Here is a 25,796-nt window from a genome sequence, read left to right as displayed (position 1 = left end):
TCTGGTATTCCCATCTCTTTCAGAATTTTCCACAGTGTATTGTGATCCACATAGTCAAAGGCTTTGGCACAGTCAATAAAGCAGAAACAGATGTTTTTATGGAACTCTATTGCTTTTTCCATGATCCAGCAGATGGTAGCAATTTGATCTCTGGTTCTTCTGCCTTTTCTAAAACCAGCTTGAACATCTTGAAGTTCACGGTTCACGTATTGCTGAAGCCTGGCTTGGAGAATTTTGAGCGTTACTTTACTAGCATGTGAGATGAGTGCAATTGTGCAGTAGTTTGAGCATTCTTTAGCATTGCCTTTCTTTGGGATTGGAATGAAAACTGACCTTTTCCAGTCCTGTGGCCACTGCTGAGTTTTCCAAATTTGCTGGCATATTGAGTGCAGCACTTTCACAGCATCATCTTTCAGGATTTGAAACAGCTCAACTGGAATTCCATCATCTCCACTAGCTTTGTTCATAGTGATGCTTCCTAAGGCCCACTTGACTTCGCATTCCAGGATGTCTGGCTCTAGGTGAGTGATCACACCATCGTGATTATCTGGGTTGTGAAGATCTTTTTTTGTACAGTTCTTCTCTGTATTCTTGCCACTTCTTAATATCTTCTGCTTCTGTTAGGTCCATACCATTTCTGTCCTTTATCGAGCCCATTTTTTGCATGAAATGTTCCCTTGGTATCTCTAATTTTCTTGAAGAGATCTCTAGTCTTTCCCATTCTGTTGTTTTCCTTTATTTCTTTGCATTGATTGCTGAAGAAGGCTTTCTTATCTCTTCTTGCTATTCTTTGGAACTCTGCATTCAGATGCTTATATCTTTCCTTTTCTCCTTTGCTTTTCACTTCTCTTCAACAACATTTAAGTCTTATTAAATATTGGAAATTAATTTATAGATTCATTTCTATCAGAAGGCAGAGTCTGGATTAAAAAATTGATGTCAGGTGTCTCACAGTGGAGTTAGAAGACTGGAGTTAACTCCTGGCACTTAAACTGTTACAGACATGAACTTGATTAAGTTATTTCAAATAGGAAATGGTTTCACCTGTGAAAAGGGAAAATTATTTACCTAATAAGTTGTTGTCGTCATTAAGGTTATTCATAGTACCTGGAACATAGAGATGCATTTTCTATATTCTGGTTAATAGGAAAAGGTTTAAAAATTATGATAATACATTCACCCTCACCGTGTTACCAAATATGCTTGAATATGCATGACACCCTTTTAATGGACTTTAATATTCTCAGCTAATACCAATGAGAATTAAAGACAATTCTCTGACATATTTCTCTCCCCTCACTGCACCTCTTAGCACATCACACATTCAGATGCTCTTCAGATAACATTTTAATGTTATTTCTTGAGTACCTTTTACTAACACCCAATCCTTGACTTGCCTGGCACTAATGTCAGCCTAGGCTCCATAAAGTGTTTCTACAAACAATGCCTTTTGGAGGCTTTCCCAGTGTCTGGCTAGTGCTACACTGCCAGGAGTTAACAATTAAAGCACCGGTCGCAAGACGGCACGTCTCATCCAAGAAAAGCGCGCAACACTCACTTTGCTAGTTCAACTTTCTTTTGGATTAATTCTGCTGCTAGAGTTCAAGTGGCCGCGAGAAGAAGCGTATTCCGCCTCACATTAAACAGAGACGCTTCGATTCATTATTAGGGCTGCAGGAGGGCAACTCCAGCAACTGGGCAACTAGGGATTTGGAAGAGAGCGGGTTCCACTTCCGCGAGGCCAGTGCAATCTGCCAGCCCTGGAAGTTTGTGAGTCTCCACTTGTAAGACTGATAGTCACCTTGACCCTCCCGGAGAGGTGGGGAAAGTTAGTCCTGGGCCGGAGACGGGGAGTAAAACCGAAGACTGAGAACTTTCGCGAGCAAAACACGCCGTCACGTTTTCCTGTTTTCAGCGCAGCAGGAGACGCCAAGAGTTTAAGGGCGGCGATAGCAGGTGGCAGGACTCCGCCTACCACCGCGCTTCTCCCTCAGCTTGCACACCCCTCTCCCTCGGTGAGGACTCGCCTCTGAGGCGCGCGCGAAGAGTTGTTCAGCCGTGTATTCTGGGAGTTGTAGTCCTGGTGCCGGGAGCCGCCTCAGGAAAAGCGACTCTGGCCTACAGACCCCGTGGTACCGTGCGGCGCTGGCCGCTCCCGGATGTGTGCCTAGCGCCGGAAGAGAAGACAGCCCCCCTCTCTCGGCCCGGCCATCTTGTGGGAAGAGCTGAAGCAGGCGCTCTTGGCTCGGCGCGGCCCGCTGCAATCCGTGGAGGAACGCGCCGCCGAGCCACCATCATGCCTGGGCACTTACAGGAAGGCTTCGGCTGCGTGGTCACCAACCGATTCGACCAGTTATTTGACGACGAATCGGATCCCTTCGAGGTGTTGAAGGCAGCAGAGAACAAGAAAAAAGAAGCCGGCGGGGGCGGCGTTGGGGGCCCTGGGGCCAAGAGCGCAGCTCAGGCCGCAGCTCAGACCAACTCCAATGCGGCGGGCAAACAGCTGCGTAAAGAGTCCCAGAAAGACCGCAAGAACCCGCTGCCCCCCAGCGTCGGCGTGGTTGACAAGAAGGAGGAGACGCAGCCGCCTGTGGCGCTTAAGAAAGAAGGTAAAGCAGTGGTAGAAGGTGGGAGACACCCGGGATGGAGGGAAGGAGCGAGGAGACTTGCGGCTAACACTCGCTTCTGGGGCTCCGAGGGTTCGCGGGAGACTTGGCCACCGATATCCCGGCGTTTCCCTCAACGCGACAAAAGCCAGGTCCTGCGAAGGTGTTGGGAGCGTGTTAAGCCCAAGTTCAAACCGCCACCTGCAAGGATACTGGAACCACCCCTTCCCGCCTCAGGTCTGAGCCGAGAAGCGTGGTCGGGATCCTGGGAGGCTGTTGCCTTCCCGCCGGATTCCTTGGCGGGCGAGCGCATGGACCGAGGCTCGGTGAAGGGAGCCACTCCTCGGAGCACTTGTAGTGAAGCGGACAGCGGGGGCTCCGCGGCTTCTTCCTGCTCAGAGCTGCCCCCTCAGTCTGCTGCTCTGAGGTGAGGTTGTCTCCTTCAGGCTACTCTCTTGCCATCTTGTCCCAGGATGGCGCGGGGTACGCCCGAAAAAGAGGGTCGAGTTTTCTGCCTGCGCGCACACCTCTCCGCAGGCATGTTCGAACCGCTCGGATATTGTGGAAAAAGCTGCCCTTTTAGGTGCACACGTGCTTTATTGTCCACCCCTCGCCCCCTCAACTATTACAAACTTAATAACTTGCTGGAGTGACTCAAGCTGTTGGGAGAGGAATTTAGCCCCTCGGGATTGACCAGAAGCGGGAATTCTGAATGAAAACGTGTTGGCAGGAAATCCTGAAACTCGTTCTCGAGTCAAGATCTTTTTATCTACCCCATCGAACCCCCGCGGACCCACCTCCCCACTGCACGCAGTGTTTCGTGTGGTGTGCCCCTGGCGCGAGCCTCGTGGCTGTCACAGCGGTAGCCACCGCTGAGTCCTTTTGAGTCTATGGCTTTTTCTCCCCATGTGCGTGAAGCGTGGTCGGGATTTCATTGGCGGGTAGTAGCTGCTTCCAGGTCATTGTAAACTTCGCGGGATTGCCTTGAACTTGGTGTTTGCACTCTCCTTCATTGCTGGTTTCTCTTTGGTGGTGGGTGAAAAAGCATAGCAGTGAGGAGTAAGGAAAAATCTTAAAGATCCGAAGTAAGTAGGTGTAGGACCTAAGTTCTGAATCGTAGAGATTACCTCTGTGTTGAAAGTTGAAATTTTGCCACGTGCTTCAGAAAGGCGTTCTGAGCTTTAGTTGAATTTGATAGCTAGCGTTCAGCTAATTTGAAAATGAAAACAATTGTGTTAGGTTTTGGTTTAGAATTTTTAAGAAATAGAACGTTTTGAGGCTTGGGATGAAGAACCTAGGTGGTAAATAAAACAATTATATTAAAATTACAGGTTGGAGAGGGAAGCACACGTTGGAGTATTAGCATGCATCTTTGAGGCTAAATACTCGGCTGATCTTTATAGCAGGCTCTATAGGCTGTGGCACAATGTAATCGTTTAATTTCTATGTTAAGGAACACTGACTTGTGTAGTCATTTAAACTGTGCTCAAGTTTACCTCCTTTATCGCTAATTCAAAGAAGGTACATGAAAAAATGGAATCTGAAATGTGTTCACTCGTTTTGAATGTTCAAAACATGAGGTGTGCTTTAAACCCCTCAGTTTGATCATAAAGTCCGTTTATGAAATAAACTTTTACCTGGAACCTAGTATTTTAAATTATAAAGTTATTTCATAAATTTATGAGCAGGATTACGTTTACCATTCAGTAGTCAAATTCAATAATTTCCATTATTAGCTATCAACATTTTTCTTAGGTCAGCATTTCAGAGGACACTTAGGCTTAAATTGCATAAAACACAGGTTATAAAAATGTTGAATGAAAAAAGTTCATTTTGAGAGCCTACTATGTAGCAATCATTTCTGGGCATTGGGGAAGTATAGACCTGTAAACAAAGTCCTGGACTCTTGTAGTAGGAGGGATTGTTAACCTGATCATGTGTTCTGTGCCTTTGAATAGGGGTCCTGGCACAATCAGATATGCTTTAGGTAGGTATTTACTGTTTATATTCTATGAATTTTGTAGTTTGTCTTTTGCCCACTTGAGGAATTTGAGAACAGACACCACTGAACATCGCTAAGGTCTATTCTTGTTTGTTTTTTAATGTTGAAAGCCTGGAATATAGTGAAAAATCTAGAGACACATTTTTAAATGTCAGTTGCTGCGTGGATTTATTTGTGTTTTAGATTCTGTAAGCCTGATAACTGAATATTGGAGTGTGGAAGCAAGCCATTGTTCATCTGGGTGTGTGAGGCTTGGATATTATAAGAACTGGTTCTGTAGCTCCACCCCATACACTACCTCTGAAGAAATTTTTTTAAATGCCTCGGTGTAAGGTCTAACGTTTGTGTCCTGTCCTGAGAGTTTATGTGGAACGGACCTTAAAATTTCAGAGTTTGACATTTACCATTTGACTGCAAGCAGCTGAACAGTTGGGTGCATCTTGGTGGCGGTACACTTTCTTAGAAGCAGAGTGAACCAACTTAATATCTTGTGAAATCAATTCCTCAGGTGACTGTCAGAAATTGTGGTTTGGGAATTAGAGCATACCTAAAATTTTACAGTCATAAATTTAACCATCAGTCTACTTATTATCCTTAAGGCCACCATGGGGCCTTTCGGCCTTTGACACAAACAGAAAAAAGGTAAGGAAGAGGGAAATCAGTAAATGCTTCAGCCATCATTTAGTGTCACAAGTTTCTGTTTCTTACATCTTGCTTAATTTGTGTATGTGGTTTTTAAAGATTTTTTGAAAACACAATTGTAAGGGCAAACCAAAAAAAAATTTCTCCATAATAATTGCTTCTGGTTGCATAACAATGTGTTTTAAAATTAGGTGTAGTATGTATGTATGTTTATATATATACATATATATATAAACTGCAGTAGTAGGAAGAGGGTTAAGTAGCTATTTTCAACTATGGAGATGTAATCTTTTTAAAATTTTTTCGTTGAAGTGTAGTTCATTTACAAAATGTGTTACTTGCTGCTGTACGCTGAAGTGATTCAGTTATACATGTGTGTATATATAATCTTTTTTAATATAGTCCCTTATGGTTTGTCACAGGATATTGAATATAGTTTTCTATATTATACAGTAGGACCTTATTAGTCATTGGATATAATCTTAAATGGCATTTGCTTTCCCTTCAGTTTTGTAATTTTGTAAAATCATCAGTCTTTTTACTCTCTTTTCCTCTTCAGATGATGTAAAATAAAATAATGCCTTCACTGTTGGTGTGTTTTTTTTTGTTTGTTTTTAAGGGTCCTTATCTGGTGATTGTGTTGGTTTGCTTGACTATTATTTGTAAATGGCTACTGTATTAATTGTTTTTATTATATCATTTGCTTAAGATTTCTTGAATTTAGAATTTTAAATTAAGAGGTAGGCATCTTGAAAAGTGAGAGAAATAACTAAATGACTTCCAGGTCAATTACAGAGAGTGCTTTAGAGGGGGTAATGGTTTGGCAAACCAAATGGAATTTTGAAACAAGTTTATTTAAATAGGAATTTTTCTGAAGTACTTTGTTAAACTTCAGAGGTGCCCAGTGTTAGCCTTTTTCAACAGAAAATGCTAGTAGTGGACTTAAAGAGTAGTATTTTTTTTTTCTAACAGTCTAGGCCTAAATGTTTTGTGTTGCAAAAATGATTTGCTTATATGGGTCTTGTTTTGTTTTTGTTTTTTTTTAATCATTTTAGGAATAAGACGTGTTGGAAGAAGACCTGATCAACAACTTCAGGGTGAAGGGAAGATAATTGATAGGAGACCAGAAAGGCGACCACCTCGTGAAAGAAGATTCGAAAAGCCACTTGAAGAAAAGGGTGAAGGAGGAGAATTTTCCGTTGATAGGCAAGATTGTTTCTTAATCTCTTCATGTATTGTCAGTTTATAGACATACATCTTAACGCATATAAATTGAGCATAATTGCCAGGAAGCAGTGTGGCTGGTTAATTTTATCACTTTTTTCAGCAGACCATGTGAGTATGAGTATCTATGTTATTAATGACATTTTGGTAACAGTTTTTGGTATTCAGACTTAGATTTCTTGTAGTGAAACACTTCAATTATGCAGGTTAGATGTGTTTATTTTAATTTTTAAGTATATGAGTGAATAGCAGTTTTATTAGATTATAATGTGAAATGAGTAATAGTGGAAGAGTATATATATTAGTAGTAAAAGAGAATGTCAAAATAATTTTTTTACTTTGGAGAATTTCCTAGTTCTGATTCCCTTTAACTGTTTAGAAATAGACTATTTTGAATTTCTAAAACATTTAACAGTTGGGCTGTGAGCCAGTAAATATGTTCCTGTACTTTTGAGTCTTTGACTTTCTCTCATTCTTTTTTCCAGAAACCTTAGAAGTATGTAATATTTTTCATTTGTTGTAGACCGATTATTGACCGGCCTATCCGAGGCCGTGGTGGTCTTGGAAGAGGTCGAGGAGGTCGTGGACGTGGAATGGGCCGGGGAGATGGCTTTGATTCTCGTGGCAAACGTGAATTTGATAGGCATAGTGGAAGTGATAGATCGTAAGTCTTATATTGGTTTTTATTATACTTTAATATTTGAATCTACTTCTTTAATAAAACAAAATTTGAATTTCTAGAAGTAAAGAGTATTATGTTAACTCAGTTTTGTTAGTTCTTTTTCACATTACAGTGGCCTGAAGCATGAGGACAAACGTGGAGGGAGCGGATCTCACAACTGGGGAACTGTCAAAGATGAATTAACGTTGGTATTTCGGTTTCTTAATAAATAATTTTAATAAAATTGTATAGTTTACGTTTGAGATTTGCCCTTAGTTCTGTTAAATATTTACTTGTCCTAGGGACAAGAATGGATGCTGTCATCTCAGCTACTTCCTTACAAGATGATGGGTGATTTTTTGGATATGTTAGGGTTATAATGTGTCAAATGACCAATTTTCCTCTGTTTCAAACGTGTGACACTTTTCATATAGGTGTATCACTTTTACTGAAATCTTATATTGAAGTTAGTTGAGTATTCTGCTATTGTGTGTTTCTTATTTTATAATTCTTATTCTAGCTATTAACCTTTTGGTGATTATAAAAACTTGAAAAGCTGGTGGGTCTTTATTTTAGAAGTGCTGCCTTTCTACTTTTTGAGTAGTGTGCTTGAGCTGTAACTTGGATCAGTGTATATTTTTAAATTATTTTCTTGTAATGTTCTACAGGGGAGTAAATTCAGTAGGAAAAAACTGGGAATGTGAGAATTTTAAAATACTTTTGTATACTCTTTTAACTACATGTAAATGGACCTAGATGCCTTTTTTTCTTTCTTTCCTTAGAGAGTCCCCCAAATACATTCAGAAACAAATATCTTATAATTGCAGTGACTTGGAACAATCAAATGTGACTGAGGAAACACCTGAAGGTGAAGAACATCCAGTTGCGGACACTGAAAATAAGTAAGTGATTTTGTATGTGGTGGTAATGGTTGAGCATTGCAATGTTCGGGGTTTACCAAAAAAAATCTGTAGACTTAATGTTGCTAAATATTTTCTTTTTAATAGGAAAGACTTTATTGTACTCCATTCCTTCAAATAGTAGAGGAGTACTTTACACATGTATATGTTGGGCTGTTTGAATTTACCATTGGCATCTTAAAAAGATAAGGAAAATAGATATTTTAGTAAATCCTGTTAGCCCTGAGCACAAAAACTAGTTGTTTTAACCTGAGAATTATTTGCAACTCATAGTTCACAGTACTTTGGACTCTATAGCTGTACACATTTTATACTGAGACAGTTTAAAATGAGAAAATGTGACTATTAAAATTAGTTCCTCCATCTCTTTGAAGGTTTTTTCCGTTGACATAGAATGTGGAATACAGCATTATTGGCTTGTTTTAAAATGTGTGAGGAGAGCAAGGGCCAGAATATGTTATCCTTTAACGAGCTTTTCTTATTTTCTGAGTTTTTAGGTACAAGACAGTTTTGAAATTAAATTGTTCAAGGATTGGAGAGTTTTAAAGACTCAAGTTATGCTGGTAGAAATAGCTTTATGCCTTCCTCTGTCTTCCATCAATACAAGCAGAAGTTATATGTCAGTCATTTCTTTCAGTATGTAGTTTAAAGTCTTGCATTGCAGATTATTTAGGTCAGTAATTCTTAACCAAGGCATAATCAAATCATTTAGGGAGGGGATGCTTTTCTAAACTCTTCTCCAGAATTGTTCTTAGAATGAAGCACTATTAATGATTAGAAAGTCATATTTGGTGGATTTGCTTAAATAAGGAATAATTGATTTATTATTAGAGAAAATTACTATTGTTTTTAGTTATTACTAAAAGTATAAATATTTTTAGTTACACTATTAGTTATTTTAGCTATTATTACTATTAGATTAAAAATACATGGTGTTGAGTTGAACTTTGTTTTATTTTATATGAAACTATGAATATTTTGTGTGGTAAACAATGGAATAGGTAAGTTAAATGAACCTTATACAACACTTAATTACTTTACAAAGCTCAACACAAATATTGTTCTCTTAATGAAGAACCGTCATTTATTTAAATGAATAAATATTTAATTTGTTTAAATATTTGAACATTTATATCACCTTAAGAGTAATCTGCCAGGATTATAACTGTTTATACATACAGTTATGTAAGAGATATATTGGTATTGATAGGGTATTGGAAGCAAATTTTAGCTCAGTTCCCAGGACTGAAATTGGGGTTCTAGGTATTGAGCCTAAAGACCATGATGATGACATTAGCTTACATATGCAAGTGTAAACTTAAGAAACACAGTTTAGGCTGAATTTGATTGGTTCCTTTAAGTATAGTTCTTGAGTTTCTGTTTTGTTTCATTTGATTCTTAGAACCCTTGAAGGTAGATGTCATGGTTTCATGATGTGATAAATGTATGCTGAGTTCTGTTCTTGGCTACGTTACAACTTATGAGTAACTGGGACCTTTTTTCTTTCTTTAGTTTTCTGATCTGCAAACTGACAGGGTTGGACTTGATACTTAAAATTGCATCAATTCAGTATGAACTTGGTCTGGGGAGTTTAAGATGAGATTTGTCGAACAGTAAAGAATAGCATGTATGGGAGTAACTTGAGCTCTGAGGCTAACTGAATCACCTACTATCTTTGGAAAGAAGCAGTGCTCCCAAAATAGCAAACTTGTTTGGTGATAATTGAAAATTGAGATTAAATAGTGAATTCCTAGGTGCATGCTTTGTTTGTGTAAAAAGGAAACAGGATACTATATAATAGTTATAGTCTGAGAATTATATTAGAAATAACACAATTTGGTATTAAGTATTGAAAACCAGTATTTTATAAAAAGTTCCGTTACTAGTGAAACTTTAGTTTCCTATTCATGTATACACTGGTTTGAAAGTTGGAGTATATATAAAGATTGGATTTGTAGAAATTAGAGATTTGCTTTAAATGTTATAAAAATGGATCAGGGAACAGTTCTCTTATATTCTTAAATATAAAACTTGGTTGTCATGGGCAGCCTAAATGATTACCTTCATGTGTGTTATGAATTATGTATTATGGAAATTAAAAATGTGTTTTAGCAGAAGCTAAATCGGATTTCAATCACATACTGTAAGTTTTAAAAACAGTAGTGTGGTTTTAAAAAAATGTGTTCTAGGTTTAAGAAACTGTGTTATTGATAGATGATCGTTTAAGAGTTTATGAAGATGAATTGTATGTTCCTTCGTTATCCACATTTTCACTGATTTAACAAACAGTAAATTCCTGGTCTCTACCAAGTCACATGTTAGCCATTGGGTTACAAAGAAAACTGATTCTCCTGTCCTTGGATAATCTAGATGATTACCAACCAGCTAAGGTTGGTACTTCCTCCCTTACACTTATAAGTTCTGTGATTTTATGAGCCCCCTACCAGGTGTAATACTGAAACATCTTCACACAGGGAAAATGAAGTTGAAGAAGTAAAGGAAGAGGGTCCAAAAGAAATGACTTTGGATGAGTGGAAGGCTATTCAAAATAAGGACCGGGCAAAAGTAGAATTTAATATCCGAAAACCAAATGAAGGTGCTGATGGGCAGTGGAAGAAGGGATTTGTTCTTCATAAGTCAAAAAGTGAAGAGGTAAAGTGAAGTTTTGTGGTGTTTGAAAATGTTCAGATTTGTCTTGAATTGCATGTACAATTTTTGTTTTAAAATTTCACATGGGTAATCTGTTTATAAAATAAAGTTTTACATAGGATTATTTGAGACATATATTGCCCCCAAAGGAAAATAAACTATATTATACTGTTAAGAAATTATTCTTTTTAAGTTTTAATCTTTTTTAAAATCTTACTTAACTGGGAGTCATTAAGATTTGTATTAGGTTGAAAGGTTGGCATTTTTTACGTGGTGTAACTTTAAACTGTCTGCCTATGCCATATATAAATAATATCTGGGAATCTTTAGGTAATCATTACTGAAGAGTAATAGCTTGTGAAGACCAGAGAATTTATGAGTTTCCTTTCCTTAGGAAACAAGGAAACTAATGAAAATACTCCAGAAAGACGAGTGACTTTTGATTTGGTAGCTTTTATTTAAGTCTTGGGACGCATTCTTAGGGGACTATCCCACTGCTATATCTTTTTAGGGTTTATGTAAGTATGAGCTTTTAGTCTCAGTTAAACTGAAATGTTATGAAGGCAATCTGATAATTTAAAAAATACAGTAAAATCTTTCTACATTATAATTTTCTAAGCAAAAAAATAATTGTGAAACAAGCTTGGAAATATTCTGCACTAAAATAAAAATTCAGAGATGATTTTTTAAACATGGGCATCATGAAAGTAGTATAAATGAGACAGTCTTGTGTCATTTCCTATCGGTAAAGAAAAAATATTTTGCTTCATTAGAATGCTTTGGGTTTTGTAGTTCTTGCTGATAAAGTTGTTTCGTGTATCTGTAAAATCCAAAGAGAATCTTGATTTAAAGAACCATAGAAGTTCACTTTAGGGAGATTATTCATTTGAACTAATTATTAAAACTGCTTGCTGCTGCTGCTAAGTCACTTCAGTCGTGTCCGACTCTGCGTGACCCCATAGACGGCAGCCCACCAGGCTCCCCCGTCCCTGGGATTCTCCAGGCAAGAACACTGGAGTGGGTTGCCATTTCCTTCTCCAGTGCATGAAAGTGAAAAGTGAAAGTGAAGTCGCTCAGTAAAGTACTTTGGTACCTTTGAGACAATTATAAGTTTTTGTGGTCCCAACAGAACTTTTCTTCAGAACAGAACACAGACATGAAATACTTCGGTATAATTTTAGATTATATCATTACCATTAATGCCCTGCAACCTCTTGATACATTTTATAGACATCTGGTTAAGTATCCCAGCTTTAAGTATTTTATATTGAGCTTTTGAGAAATAATTATTACACAAGGTGATATATAAATAGAATTTTCTGAAAATTATAAAATGTGAAATTGGTTATGAATAACCTTGAAACTAGGACATTTTCTTTATCAACCACTTACAAATGCTTGGACCCTCATAGTTAGGCTACTTTTGTGATGTTGTACTTGGAATCTGGCCTTATTGGCATATATGGCCTTATCACTTGAATACAGATTGTCTCTGATGTAGAACTTTTGGTTTTTGTTTTATTGCTTTTCACTTTCAATACTACATTTAATAAATTAACATGAGATATTTAACACATTATAATAAAGGCTTTGTGGATTTGTTTTAGATGATTTTGCTCTGCCGTTGGGTAATGTAGATGTCCTAAGCACATTGAAGGTAGGCTAGGCCAAGCTATGATGTGTTTGGTAGGTTAGGTATATTAAATGTATTTTGGACTTAGAGATAATCTGGGGTTTATCAGGATGCAACCTCATTGTAACTTTATAACAGATCTTTAAGTTTGTTGTATACAGTGCTTTGAGTACTCTTTTTTCTTTTATTATACTTACCTTCATCTTCATAATAAAAATGAAGTAGTTAGGGAAAGGAAAATACTTTTTTGAGAAATGGAGAACTAAATTATTGACAGCTGAGACCAAGCTCTATTTCCTTAATTATTGCACAGTGCTATAGAAAAAAAAAACAACCCTATAAATTGATCCTGGTAGTTTACTTGAAGATTGGGGTTGTAACCTGAATATCCAGGCTTCCTCTTAATTACTATAGTAATACCTTCAGGATTGTTTTCAGTAATATATCACCTAAAACTTCTTTGCTTCTTGCTCTAGAAATTTATAAATGGTTTTAACTAATAAATTGATATTGTTGTTTTGCAATAGCTAACATTTAAAATCAGACACTTCACATATTTAATTGACTTATTTGCTAGTGATTTTGTATTTTAGGCTCTGTTAAAGTTAATATTTTTTAAATGTTAAAATTAATATTTTTTTAAATTTAAAAAATTTGAAAATATTTTTAAAGACCTTTCTTTTTTAAAGAAAGACACAAAAGGGATGTAATTTAGTTTGGGTATTAGATGATTAAAGGAATGAAAATCTGTTTACAGATAAAGAATTTGTACTTGAAAAGGTAATTATTAACAGTTGTAATATTACAAGATATTTAGAATGAAATACCCTTCAGAAAAGAGGATTATACATGTATTTAGAAAAATTAAAACATACTTTAGTATAGGAAGTTTCCAACTAGAAGATTAAAACCCATTTTCCCAATGTACAAAAGAAAATCAGGCATTAAGCAGTGTGAGATTGCTTGGCATTTTTGCAGTCTGTCAGGTGGCTTGGGATCTGAATTTCACAAACATGATGACTTCATTTTAATGAAGGTTCCTTTGGTAAATTTAAGGCATGGTTTTATTTGTACAAGTTTTAGAAGGTTGTTTATGTAACTTGTTTCACTTCAATCTGTAGTTCTCCAATTTATATGGCAGACCATGTTTAAATATAAACAGAAAAGCATTTTGAGAAGTCTGTACACAGTTTCTTCCCCAAGTCATAGCTGGTATAGAGCAAAAGTTCTCTCTAAAACTTAATGAAGAGATTCAGTAATGTCTCTAACAGAAATATATACTACCTATCTAAAAGTCTTCATCAGAGGTTCAGATTGGAATCCTAATCTGAAGGGCATATTTTAAACATACTTATTCATCCCTGATGGCTCAGAGAGTAAAGAATCTGCCTGAAGTGCAGGAGACCAAGCTTCTATCCCTGGATCGGAAAGATCCCCTGGAGAAGGAAATGGCTACCCATTCAAGTATTCTTGCCTGGAGAATCCCATGGACGGAGGAGCTTGATAGGCTACAGTCCATAGGGTTGCAGAGTCAGACACGACTGAGCAACTAACACTATTCTTACTTCACTGCTAAAGATTATAATTCAGTAGGTTTGAGATGGGGCCCAGCCACTTGAGTAGTTGTGATAATACCTGTAATCAAGACTTGCTAGAATCACCTATAACTAAAGGGACTATGAAGTGGAGAAAAGTGAAAGGAATTCTTCCTGCTAGATGACTGTAGGTCATCCCAAAGCTTACTTATTACCTGTTGTTACATTTTTTCACACAAAGGACAGGTTGTAGAAAGCTCATTTAGAAATATACAACATTGCTTTCCTATTAATCAAATCACCCAGTGGCCTTCATTTGAAATTTTAGGCTCATGCTGAAGACTCAGTTATGGATCATCATTTCCGGAAGCCAGCAAATGATATAACATCTCAGCTGGAGATCAATTTTGGAGACCTTGGCCGCCCAGGACGTGGTGGCAGGGGAGGACGAGGTGGGCGTGGGCGTGGCGGACGTCCAAACCGTGGCATCAGGACTGACAAGGTAATTTTAAGACATAGTCTACCGTTGTAAGTAACTTGAGGGACCTCTTTTGATGGATGACTGACCTAACTCCTTTTGCAGACATAAGTAGAAGAAAAAGGTTGGCATGCCTTTAAGAAATTACATTTTAGGTTATATTTTTGTTTAAAGCACTTAAATGACTGTGCTGGCAGTGGTTAAGTTTATCACCCTTTATTGAACAATTAATTTAGTGCTTGTCATGGTACTGTGCTTTTTAAAAAAATTGCCATTTTATAGAAGATGAAATTCAGGTGCAAGGAACCAAGGTAATTTTTTGGTCTTTGTCTACCTGAAGTGCCAAATATCAATAATTGTCTTGACAAATCTTCACCGCTTTTTAGAGGTCAGCTTAATAAAACCTTTGTGTCCAATATATAATAGTGTGACATTGATTGGTTGTTGATTCCTATTTTGTTCAGGAGAGCTGTTCTCTTAATTAGAGTTGGGATTCATTTTTGTCCTATTTTTTGTGATTTCCATTGCCTTGCACTGTGTGTGACACAAATTTTTCTGAAACATTTTGCTAGAAGCCCTAGTAATTGGTAGTTTTGAATTTTGATCTGCTTGGTCCCAAAGTTCATGGTTTATTGATGAGATATTAATATTCACGTAGCTTCCCCACCAGTTAGATATCCATGCTTCATGGGAATAAACATACCAACAAAAGAAGAGCTTATTGCCAATAAACCAGAATTGGGGCATATTTCAGATTATCTAGGAGCAAACAGTGTTGTGTATCTGTCAGTAGAAGGACTGGTTTCATCTGTACAAGAAGGAATAACACTGAAAAAACAGAGTGAAAAAGCAAGACATTATGGTTCAAGAAAATGGGAATGGTTTGGAATGTTTTGAAAACAATGGTCATTGTACAAAGGAAGATATTATGATTCAAGAAAGTGAGAATGGTCTGGAATGTTTTGAAAAGAATGATCATTGTACAGCTTGTCTGACTAGAAAATACCCTGTGGAATTGGAATGGTAGCTGCCAGGGGCAGACATCATGTTTCAGGACACAAAAGTTGGTGGAGAAGTTGTAGTGGTTATACCTTCATTTACTGTTACTCAGTTGGTACAGTGTGAAATGCCACATGATTGTAAGTTCTGAGATTTTTTTTTTCTGAAAAGGACACCAAATTGCTATGATTTATTCAGTAATCCTGGATAAATACTTTGGTACTGTGTAGGAACTTGGATGATCCTTTCAGTTTTATTCAGTACTGTTAGTTTTTAGAGATCATATACATTTCAGATCATCAGCAGTAATGTAGCAGATAGGTGAATTTCTGTTTTAGAGAGGATTGCCAGGTATTATACTCTCACAGGTTCTTAGGAAATTTTGTGGAATGTTTAAGAGTTACTGAAATTCATTTATGGAATATTTTCATGGAGAAGGAAATGGCAATGCACTCTAGTGTTCTTGCCTGGAGAATCCCAGGGACGGGGGAGCCTGGTGGGCTGCCGTCTGTGGGGTTGCACAGAGTCGGACACGACTGAAGTGGCTTAGCTTAGCTTAGTGATAATTTGAGTTAGTTCATTGTGTCTTAGTCTATTCAGAACCAACCATAATGTCCTGAATTCTCAACATCTGATAAATTGGCACCCCATCTGCTTGATTGAGTCTGACAATGTTTAATTATAGTAGTAACTTAATATTCTAGATTTTATGGTCACCCATAACAGTGTAGTGATATTTTGTTTGTTTTTTTCCTCTGTAACATGGGTTCTTTTTAAAGGACAGCATTGTGTATATGGATCTTTTTAATACTTTTTTGTTTTGTAATTTGTATTTTGACTATAAATAGCCATTGAGTTCCTTCCTATCAGTTATGAATGTGCTGCTTAAATAATTGGTTTCTTAGCTTGCTTTCATTGCCATTCTTATTATTAGCAGGTGGGAAAAATAAAAGAATAGTGAGCAACAGTGAATCCACATACGTACCTTGTGTGAATCTACTAGTGTGATTTGTTAGAAAAACAAATAACCCATGGTATTACTAGGAGTTTTCTCAGATCTTGATAGAAAATTCAGGACAGGGCTCATTGCAAATATTTGTAATCTTTTTTTTTTTTTTAATTTTAGTGGATCAGTTATATATACACACATATTCACTTGTTTTTTAGATTCTTTTTATATATAGGTTGTTACGATACAGTCAGTCCTTATTAGTTACCTATTTTATATATAGCACTGTGTATATGTCGATCTCAGTCTCCCAATTTATTCCCCTCAAGTCCTATTCTGATCCATAATTTTACCTTTTGAAAGTAAAAGCTTTGGCATATTTTACTTATTGTAATAAAACTTTTTTTTTGTTTTTAAGAATCTGTCTAAATGTAGATGCTGGAAATATAAGATTTTGAGAATCATTAATTTTGCTTGTTTCTTTTTCTTTTTCAGTCAAGTGCTTCTGCTCCTGATGTGGATGACCCAGAGGCATTCCCAGCTCTGGCTTAACTGGATGCCATAAGACCACCCTGGTTCCTTTGTGGACCCTCCTCTTTGAGGCTTGCATGCTTAAGGATCCCAAACGACTAAGAAATTTAAAAAAAAACAAAAAAAAACAAAAAAAAAGACTGTCATTCATACCATTCACACCTAAAGACTGAATTTTATCTGTTTTGAAAATGAACTTCTCCTGCTACACAGAAGTAACAATATGGTAGTCAGTTTTGTATTTAGAAATGTATTGGTAGCAGGGATGTTTTCATAATTTTCAGAGATTATGCATTCTTCATGAATACTTTTGTATTGCTGCTTGCAAATATGCATTTCCAAACTTGAAATATAGGTGTGAACAGTGTGTACCAGTTTAAAGCTTTCACTTCATTTGTGTTTTTTAATTAAGGATTTAGATGTTCCCCCTATTACAAACTGGTTTTAAATATTGGACATAATATCAGTTTTAATACCTGCTTTGCATTTTCACACATGGTCAACTGGGACATGTAAACTTTGTCAAATTTTATGCTGTGTGGAATACTAACTACTTTATGTATTTTAACTTAGTTTTAATATTTTCATTTCTGGGGATAAGGTGTTTTTCACTTCTCATGATAGCTGTTATATATGCTAAATCTTTATATACAGAAATACCAGTACTTGAAAAATTCAAAGCACATTGGTTTATTAACCCTGCTCCTGCATGGTTCATTAGGTTCAAATTATAATTGATTCAATTTCAATTATATTTACTTTTAAAATATCACTTGCCCATTTTAAAAATCAGTCTAGACACCTTACTGCTAAAAGTTGTTTAAGCTACTTATTGTTGGTAGACACATACTGTCAAGTGAAGTAGTTTTATGGGTGTTGGATTTTTCCTCCTCCAATAGGGTGGGTGGAACAAGTTAATTTGGCTAATGTGTTAACATTTAAACTGCTCTGTAAAGTAAGTGGCCGCTCAGTATGATTTGTATGTGTGAAAGGTCCCAAAATCAAAATTGTACATCCATAATCAACCCTTTAACTCTCCCTTGTTCTAAAGAAACCAAAGGGCACTGGTTAGTATGGTAAGGTTGGAGGTTGTTAATTTCTGGGATTATAAGGTTGGAACAGCAGCACCATCCATGAAATGAAAACCAAAAATTTTACTGTTTCCAAATTTCCTATATTGCTATTAATTTTTGTCTTGATAGATTCTGTAGAAGGTAACAAGTATCTTTTTACCTCTTCCTCTGTTACAAAATTAGGTTAATAATGGATTCTTTGATCAAGAGCATCACCACTTACTAAAACATACATGGAGAGAATAATAAACAGCCTTTCTAGGATTTTTTTTAAAGTCTTCTGCAACATTGATTAACAGGAAAGGGGCTTTATTTACAGGTTTAAAGATCTTTTTGTCACTATTAGTAATTTTCTATCTATGTGGTAATGTCCAATTTAAAAAATACTTGATATAAGACATTAAGTCATAAAATGTCTGTTTAGCTCATTAGTTTTCCCCGATACTTCTAAAGGAGAAACCATACAGTACAAGAGTTTCGCATTGGGATTGGATTAATTAATTAAGTGACCTGCTAGTTTGACATTTTAGGAAGGAGGTAATTGGTTTTTTTAAATGGTGGATAAACTTGTGCTGGTGTTTTGGATCTTATGATGCTGAGCATGTTCTGCACTGGTGCTAATGTTAAACATAATTTTATATTTACAAACATATCTGCTACCCAGAGGCAAGTATTAATTTAGTCCATATGGACTATTGACCCCTCTTGAGATTGCAACATACACATTCCTAAACATACCCATACATAGTGTGTTTAAAGTATCTTAACTCATTTTTGGACACGAACATGTAACAAACCTGATTTCTAGCAACATATAGAAAACACCTATTAAAAAAATAAGTTCTACTCATTGTCAGCCATTGCTGGCATTCTGTCACTAGAGAATACACAGCAATATCTGGTATGTTGCAAGCTTTCAAGATAGCCTGGATTTTAAAGTCAGTCCATTAGTTGTATCTGATGGATGTAAATTTGCCTCCTAGTTCACTTTGTGTCACGAGCTAAAACTGTGAACCTAACTTTCTCTTATTGGTGGGTAATAACTGAAAATAAAGATTTTATTTTCATGCTCACTTCTTAAAAGTCATAAAAGCAATCAAATAGGAGCCCATTTATCGTCATGTGTCTTCTGACCTATGTGTGTACCACCAAAGGTAATGTTCATGTTTCACTTTTTCACAAACAGGCGTGTGTGTATGGAGTGTTTGTTAACCTAGTCTGTCAAATAGCAATTGGGAGAGTACATATTTTAATTATAAAATTTAATTCTTGCAAAATGAATTTCAAGGACCGACATGACAATTGACATTTCTTGTAGGAAACTCCATGTTTGAGTGAATGTCAGGGGTTTGTCTTTTCACAAATAAGGTAATAATGGCTGATAGAATGTTCTAATGCACTTCTGTCTTGATGCTTTTAAAGTGAAATAATAGTAGTTTATATTTTTTATTAAGATATTTTCAGTTTACATTGAGATGATGGAGATAAGGTCTCTTATAGTTAAATATTTTGAGACCTTTGTGCAGTTATGAAAGATTTTTAAATGTGTCACCAGGCCCTATACATCTAAGTTACTTTACTCAGTTTCATTTAAAAAGTGGAGGCAGAATATATCTCGAGTTGTAAATAAGTAATATGTTTGGGGGTTGTTTGTGGTGTTTTATGGAGGGGGAGAATATTAGGTATTCATTTTTATTATTTTTCTAATTGCTATAGGTGGTTGGAAATAGAAAATTTTTGTTACATGCTGTTAGGGAGTTGCATAGAAAGTCTGAATACTGTATATTAGGTTTTTAAAACATCTTTAAGAGACTAACATATGGTTGGTTCCAAATATCAAAGGGTTAAAACTCAGAAATGTGGAGCTGCTAGAACCTGAATGATTTTGACTTTAAAATCATTATCATGTATACTAGTGGACATCTAGAAGACATCTATCCTAATAGGCTCTTGGGTGCGTGCAACTCTGCTTTATAAAGAAAGACATTAAATGCTTAGAAAATTGAGTCTAACCCAGACATTGTATTTCTACTGAAATAAATAGGCAGAACACTTAAAATCTAGTAACAAAGCAGTAAAATCCCTCATTAGATTTTCAGACCTGATTAGATAAACACTAAAATTGTCAGATTTTGTCATTAATCTGTATATTAAGTGTCAGCTTTCAGAAACTGGGCTCATGATTTTTTGCTCAGTCTAGGTATACCTCCAACATGTTCTTTCAACTTGAGAATTGATCTGATGATCAAATATGGGGATTATATGAGACGTGATTGAAAAGGGATTGAGAGGAATTCATTAAATCAGTAATGTAAGGAAAGGTAACCTAAAAGTACAAGCTTAATTTCAGAAAGTGATTAGGATATAAATTATTAAAACCATTAAGATTTTGTCCATGGTAGGAAGTGCTAACATTGGAAGTATCATTTAAATTACTGCTACATCTAAGCCAGAGGTCAATAGATTTCAGCCTGTGGTCTGTTTTGTGTACAGTTCCTGAGCTAAGAATGGCTTCTACCTTTTAGAAGTGAATGATGTATATAATTCCCAAAGTTTAAAATATATGGTCCATCACAGAAAATGTTTGCTGATCCCTGGTCCACACCATCACTTAGGTCAACATAAGAGTTCTTTAAAAAAAAAAAAGTTACAGGTGCAGATTAAATCGCCCTATATGGGAAGCTGTGAAATTTGAAGTATTTAAAACTTTTTATTTAATCTCTAATCAGAGTAAGGGCAAGAGATTCAGTAGCTTTTTAGTAAAGATTTATTATTTTTTAAGAAATTATTGAGTTTGCAACCTAAATATTCTGAAAGCTGTCATGGAAAGTATAATTTGCTAGACTAAGACACTTAATGGGATGGTTATAGGTTTTCACATTTAGTGGCAATTATCACTTGATAGCTTTCTATTGTGCTGACTGTGCCATAAGATGAGAAATAGAAATATTTTGCATGGGTCAGAAAACAAATGTCAACTTCTTAGGTTGAACTGGGGCATGGATTAATGGATTCTGAGAACTACATTTCTCAGCTTAATCAGGATATCCATTTAGGCAGAATTTAGCTTTTGTGTCATTACTTCTGTCCTATCTGGGAGTCAATTCACTTTGAAATGGAAAGGAAGGGTGAGAAATGGCCCATACAAGTTAGAAAATGATTTACCAAATTATGTTTTTGTTGGAAGTGTTAATTATGTGAAAGGCAGATTACGTGACTTTATGTGACAGTTGACATGAAATTTACGGAGAAAGACTCAGTTGTGTCTGGCTGTGACCCCATGGACTGTAGCCTGCCAGGCTCCTCTGTCCATATAATTCTCCAGGCCAGAATACTGGAAGGGGTATCCTGTCCCTTCTCCAAGGGATCTTCCCAACCCAGGAATTGAACCAGAGTCTCCGGCATTGTAGGTGGATTCTACCAGCTGAGCTACCAGGGAAGCCCCTAATTACATGGGTAATATTAAATCAGTAACATTAGTCCCTTTTGCTGCCTGTTGGAGAGGCTATGACCGTTCTGGTGCACTTGAATGTGTATTCTAAGTCTTGTGCTTGGGAAACAAAGAATACTTGTTGATAATTACTCTGTTACCTCCAGTTCTTTGTGAATTTTTCAAAACTAGACTACCTAAAGTGATAAGAATTGCTCTGAACTGATCTTGGTTGTGGCTTTATTCCTTAAATAGCTGCGTAAGTGTTACTGTACTAGTGTAGAAATGTGAAAAGTGAAGGGCTAGTTAATACTTAGGATTTTGTTACTTGGAGAACTGAGCTGGGAGAATGACAATAGTTTGTTTGGACAGTATTGTTTACACCATAACACCATAATTGCAGTTGCAGCTGACTTCTCACAGATTTTAGGACCAAAAACGCTTCAATTTGAAGAAATGGTTTTCATTTACCTAGAATGGAGATGTATAAAATGATCCAGTTGAACTTGGTTCTTGTTATTGCCTAGAATTTTTGTCAGTTTGGGACTGAAGTTTTCTTATTTAGCTGATGAATAATGTCAGAAATTTTATTATGGGAGCTTTTACACATTGAATTCCTTGTTTCACACCTTGGGTGTAATAATCCAGTCAGTTGTTGCTTTGTTTGGCAGGCACACTGACAAAATAGTGACAAATGTTAGATAAGCACATGTTTAGACATTATGTCAATGCTCAGGCTGCCAGAGGTTTGGAAATTATCTAACTCATCAAAGAAGATGGTGTCTTCCTCTCCACCCCCAGCTGCATTTCATAGCTGAATATATTTAGGTTTATATGACTGGTGAAATGAATTAAACACAGGAACTTTTCTGTTTATAGATGAAGTTGGTTTGTCTTCTCTGAAAATTCTGAATTTCCAGTGAAGCTTCCACATTTTTTTTCTCCTACAAAAAAGAACACCTTTTCCTAAAAACTACAGAAAATTTGGTTTCAGCTTGATACTGTGTACTTGTTTATCAAGGCTTCACTTAGGTGCTACAGTTGTAGTAACTTAAAAAGGCCATGGGAAGACTGGATTGGATAAATTACTTCTCCATTCGTCACTAATCATACAAAGAAAATCACATACCCAGCCAGGTATATTGTGTGTGCTTCCGACCACTGTATTTTGTTCATAACTGTATCCATTGAAGATTGAGTGGTACTTTGTCACTGTATCAGTACAGTGGATTGATGTACATTGTATCGATACAATGTATTACACAGTGGACTGATAATACATTGTATTGATACAATGTATTATACAGCATATTGATACAATACATTGTAATGATACAATGTATTATATAGTGTGTTGATACAATATAATACACTGTATCAATACATTTGGATTGGTGTACCCTCCACTCCAGCCCTGCATTTTAAGTCAGAAAGTAGAGCTGGAAGTCACGACTGAAATAGAGAAGTGCTTTGGATGCTGTATAATGCTCAGTGAAAATAAAAATAAGCTGAGTTCTCTTTAGGAGAAAAAGGACAGTTTATTAAGAGAAAATCACCGTTATAATAATCAGCACCTCCTAATGACACCCAAATATGGATGTTCCTCCTTACCTTCCCCCCGCCCCCCCAGGATCATCAGTTTCTTGTCACTTAAAGTTATTAAACTTTTATCTGCAGATTTTTAGAGGAAAAATTTTGAGATGTATCCGTAGCTGGAGAAATTACTGGCTAACTGTCCTTTCTAGCTATTTTTAATCTATTGCAAGCACATGAAAAGTGGGTGTTTTTAACAACAACAAGAAAGTCTATACAGCTGTTCTGAAAGTTAACCTGCCATAGACCAGAGGGATCTACAGGGAGTGTTTATAGGAGTGCAAAGGAATCCAGTCATCCGCAGCTGCGGGAGAGTGAGAGGAGAAGAAACAGGAAATTGTGAGAAAGAAGGCAAATGGTCTTTAATGCCCTCTGTGATGGAATAAGGTTAAGATTTCTTTTTATAAATGAAATCTCCAGTTTTCACCTTGATATTTTTGGCTAGGGATGAGGGTCGTGAGGTTCTTAGGAAAAACCATGTTAATGCCGGTTACGATCTTTCTGGTGAAAATCCAGGACCTATGAAAACCAGTCTCGATCAGAATCTCGTAACAGCTTTTACTGTATTTCGTTGGGTCCAGTTACCTGTGGGTAGTATTAAAATCTGAAATTGGAAAAGGGAAGATAGGGACTCCACCTGACATTCTCTTGCCTAGGCAAGGCCAGGGTTCCTTGTGGAAGAATTCTTCACAGTCGTGGAAATTGATGTGGCCTGAATTAATTTAAAAGGACCTTGTGGCATCACATAATAGGTCTGTATGTTTCTTGGAGATGTGATTGAAATCTCAGCCAAATTAAGGATGGTTTTGCCTCTTATAAATAAAAGAACCATCAACAAAATGTGGAACCAGTTACCATAGAATAAAGGAAAGGCATTTATGTTTCAATAATTCATACAAGCAACACAACTGAATAAAAACGGCCCTAATTCGATTTTACTTAAGAAACAGCCATGTTTGGAAAAAATCAGGTTAAGTTGGATGGAGTTAATAGATATTTTAATTAAAGAGAGAACACACTGTTCTGGTTACTTTTCTATTTGGAAGGCATAATTTTTTTTTTTTTTTGGCATAATGTTTTCATTCATAGTTTTAAAATACTTTCCAGTGTCCTTAAAATAGTGGACTTTCTCAGAAGTGTTACTTTCCATCTGTGACCTACTGTGTACCTTGTAAGATTTAGATAGCTGAGTAGATAAGTTAGCAAACTTGGTGCCAGATTTGTCCTGCTGTCATTTAAGATTTTCCTGCTTTTTAGGTAGTTTCCTAAAGAACCAAGAATGCTCTAGAACTTTAGAAGTATGGAAATGCCAGTTTTTGATTAGTAACAATAGGTTCAAAGATTTTTATGGAATCACAGGTATTGTCAACTACAGTCAGAATCCCAATTGATAAAAAATTTGTTGTGCAGTCACTTGCATAGAGAAGAATTAGAGTAGTTGGAAGTTAGGCTCTAAAACCAGACTGTGGTATCAGGTTCTAATAGTATGACTTGGTTTTAGTTAACTTGTACCATAGTTTTCTCATCTCTGAAGTGAAGAGAACACCTACCTTAAACTAGTCATGGTGAGGCCTGAGTTACACCTCTTGAAAACTGCATGGACTAAGTACTGTGTTAGAGGTTGTGGATCATTATTAGCAATTCCTGTAAGAATGGGAGTAAAGGCAAAAATTGGCTTGTTATATAAACTTTTATTTCAAAGATCCATTGCTTCAGTTACTACTCTTTAACATCCATCCCCCTCTAGTCAATGCTGTGATAAAGCTTTTTTATTCACTTTATGAGATTTATACAGTTTTAGTCTACATTGCTAGGAAAGGAATTCCTGACTCAAATTTTACTGAATATTGCCCAGCTGCCTCCAGAAAAGAGCCAACTAATAGTACTCTTAACCAGCTAATTTTTAATGTTTTTAATTTGGTAAGGGAAAAATGGTACTTAATTTTTACTTCTTTGATAAAACAGGTGTGTTTTTTCATGCTTACTGGGTATTTATATGAATTTTGTGAGTTGCTCACAGACCATTTTTCTTTGAAGTGATGGTTCTTTTTTCATATTGATCTGTAAGTTATCTGGCATATCTTGAAAATATTTTTATCTTATGAGTATCTTTTATCTTTATGGGTATTTTATAAAATACCCATATTTTATGGGTGTATTTTGGAAAGTTTTTATTGGAAATTTATTCTAGTGTAGACTGATATAAAAATATGACTTGTTTCCATCATCAGTTGGCCAACTGATTAAATTCCTAATCCTTTTTTTTCCCCCCACTAGCATGAAGAAGAGGACTTTCTGATCTCTTTATTCTAGAGAGTGATTAATTTGAGGGTTTACCTATTAGCCTTTCATAAGGGTGGATAATGTGAATGTCCTTGAGTCCTGCAGGCTAGAAAGAGAAGAACAGGGCTTCTTTGGAAGGCTTGAGCAGTGATACTGGGACAGATGACAGCTACATCAGGTGGAAGAAAAAGAGCCTGATGGAGAAAACCAAGAATCGAGTAAGGGGTACTGACTAGAATAGAATGTGCCTAGCTTGGCATCTCTTTCACTGGTATCTGGGCATTGGTGAGTTGCAGCTGTAGGCTATTCGTGGAAGCTGAGAAATTGGGACAGGGTGGAGGGGAAAAGGCACTAAAGGGAAAGAACTAGATAACAGCTTGGCTTTCCTATTGTTTATAAGAAAGATAGAGGCCCAGGAAATGGAGTTTCTGGCTTCTGGTAAAGGGTCTTTTTAATGAATAATTGAAGGTAATGATCTTTACACACAGATTGGTAGAGATGCCCGTGAATTCACTGAGAATGAACTTGAACTCTGTAGTATTTAGGTCCCAGAGAATTAAGGAATTTGATAATTTCAATAGAGCGGAG

At 36.4% G+C, this 25,796-nt stretch overlaps 1 protein-coding gene and 1 long non-coding RNA gene across 5 annotated transcripts; one reads left to right on the top strand and one right to left on the bottom strand.

Annotated features, from left to right (window-relative positions):
- Positions 1-734: 734 nt before the first annotated feature.
- Positions 735-2,014, bottom strand: LOC138442647 (uncharacterized). Its single transcript, XR_011257803.1, has 2 exons — positions 1,802-2,014; positions 735-1,044 (listed from the first exon to the last, which is right to left on the bottom strand). It is a non-coding gene; the product is annotated as an uncharacterized lncRNA (long non-coding RNA).
- SERBP1 (SERPINE1 mRNA binding protein 1) lies at positions 1,482-18,994 on the top strand. Of its 4 annotated transcripts, none has more exons than XM_069594383.1 (8): positions 1,482-2,609; positions 6,306-6,456; positions 6,998-7,138; positions 7,269-7,340; positions 7,963-8,037; positions 10,530-10,707; positions 14,201-14,374; positions 16,794-18,994. In XM_069594383.1, exons 1-8 carry the CDS (start codon positions 2,297-2,299, stop codon positions 16,848-16,850), a joined length of 1,161 nt encoding a protein of 386 aa, XP_069450484.1. In that variant the 5' UTR covers positions 1,482-2,296; the 3' UTR covers positions 16,851-18,994. The 4 variants fall into 4 exon arrangements, with proteins under 4 accessions (XP_069450484.1, XP_069450457.1, XP_069450475.1 ...); XM_069594356.1 differs by having other exon boundaries at positions 1,484-2,609; positions 7,251-7,340; positions 7,918-8,037; XM_069594374.1 differs by having other exon boundaries at positions 1,500-2,609; positions 7,251-7,340.
- The last annotated feature ends 6,802 nt before the right edge of the window (positions 18,995-25,796 follow it).

The sequence above is a fragment of the Ovis canadensis genome, chromosome 1 (assembly GCF_042477335.2).
Source record: "Ovis canadensis isolate MfBH-ARS-UI-01 breed Bighorn chromosome 1, ARS-UI_OviCan_v2, whole genome shotgun sequence".
In the NCBI taxonomy this organism is placed as follows: Eukaryota; Metazoa; Chordata; class Mammalia; order Artiodactyla; family Bovidae; genus Ovis; species Ovis canadensis.
Note: the sequence above shows the minus strand (reverse complement) of the source record. Positions and strands in the feature narration are given on the sequence as shown.

Coding starts and splice junctions, on each gene's coding strand:
- SERBP1 (XM_069594356.1), top strand. CDS start 2,297: ATGCCTGGGCACTTACAGGAAGGCTTCGGCTGCGTGGTCACCAACCGA. Junction 6,457..6,997: donor GGAGAATTTTCCGTTGATAG/GCAAGATTGTTT, acceptor CATTTGTTGTAG/ACCGATTATTGACCGGCCTA. Junction 10,708..14,200: donor ATAAGTCAAAAAGTGAAGAG/GTAAAGTGAAGT, acceptor TTGAAATTTTAG/GCTCATGCTGAAGACTCAGT.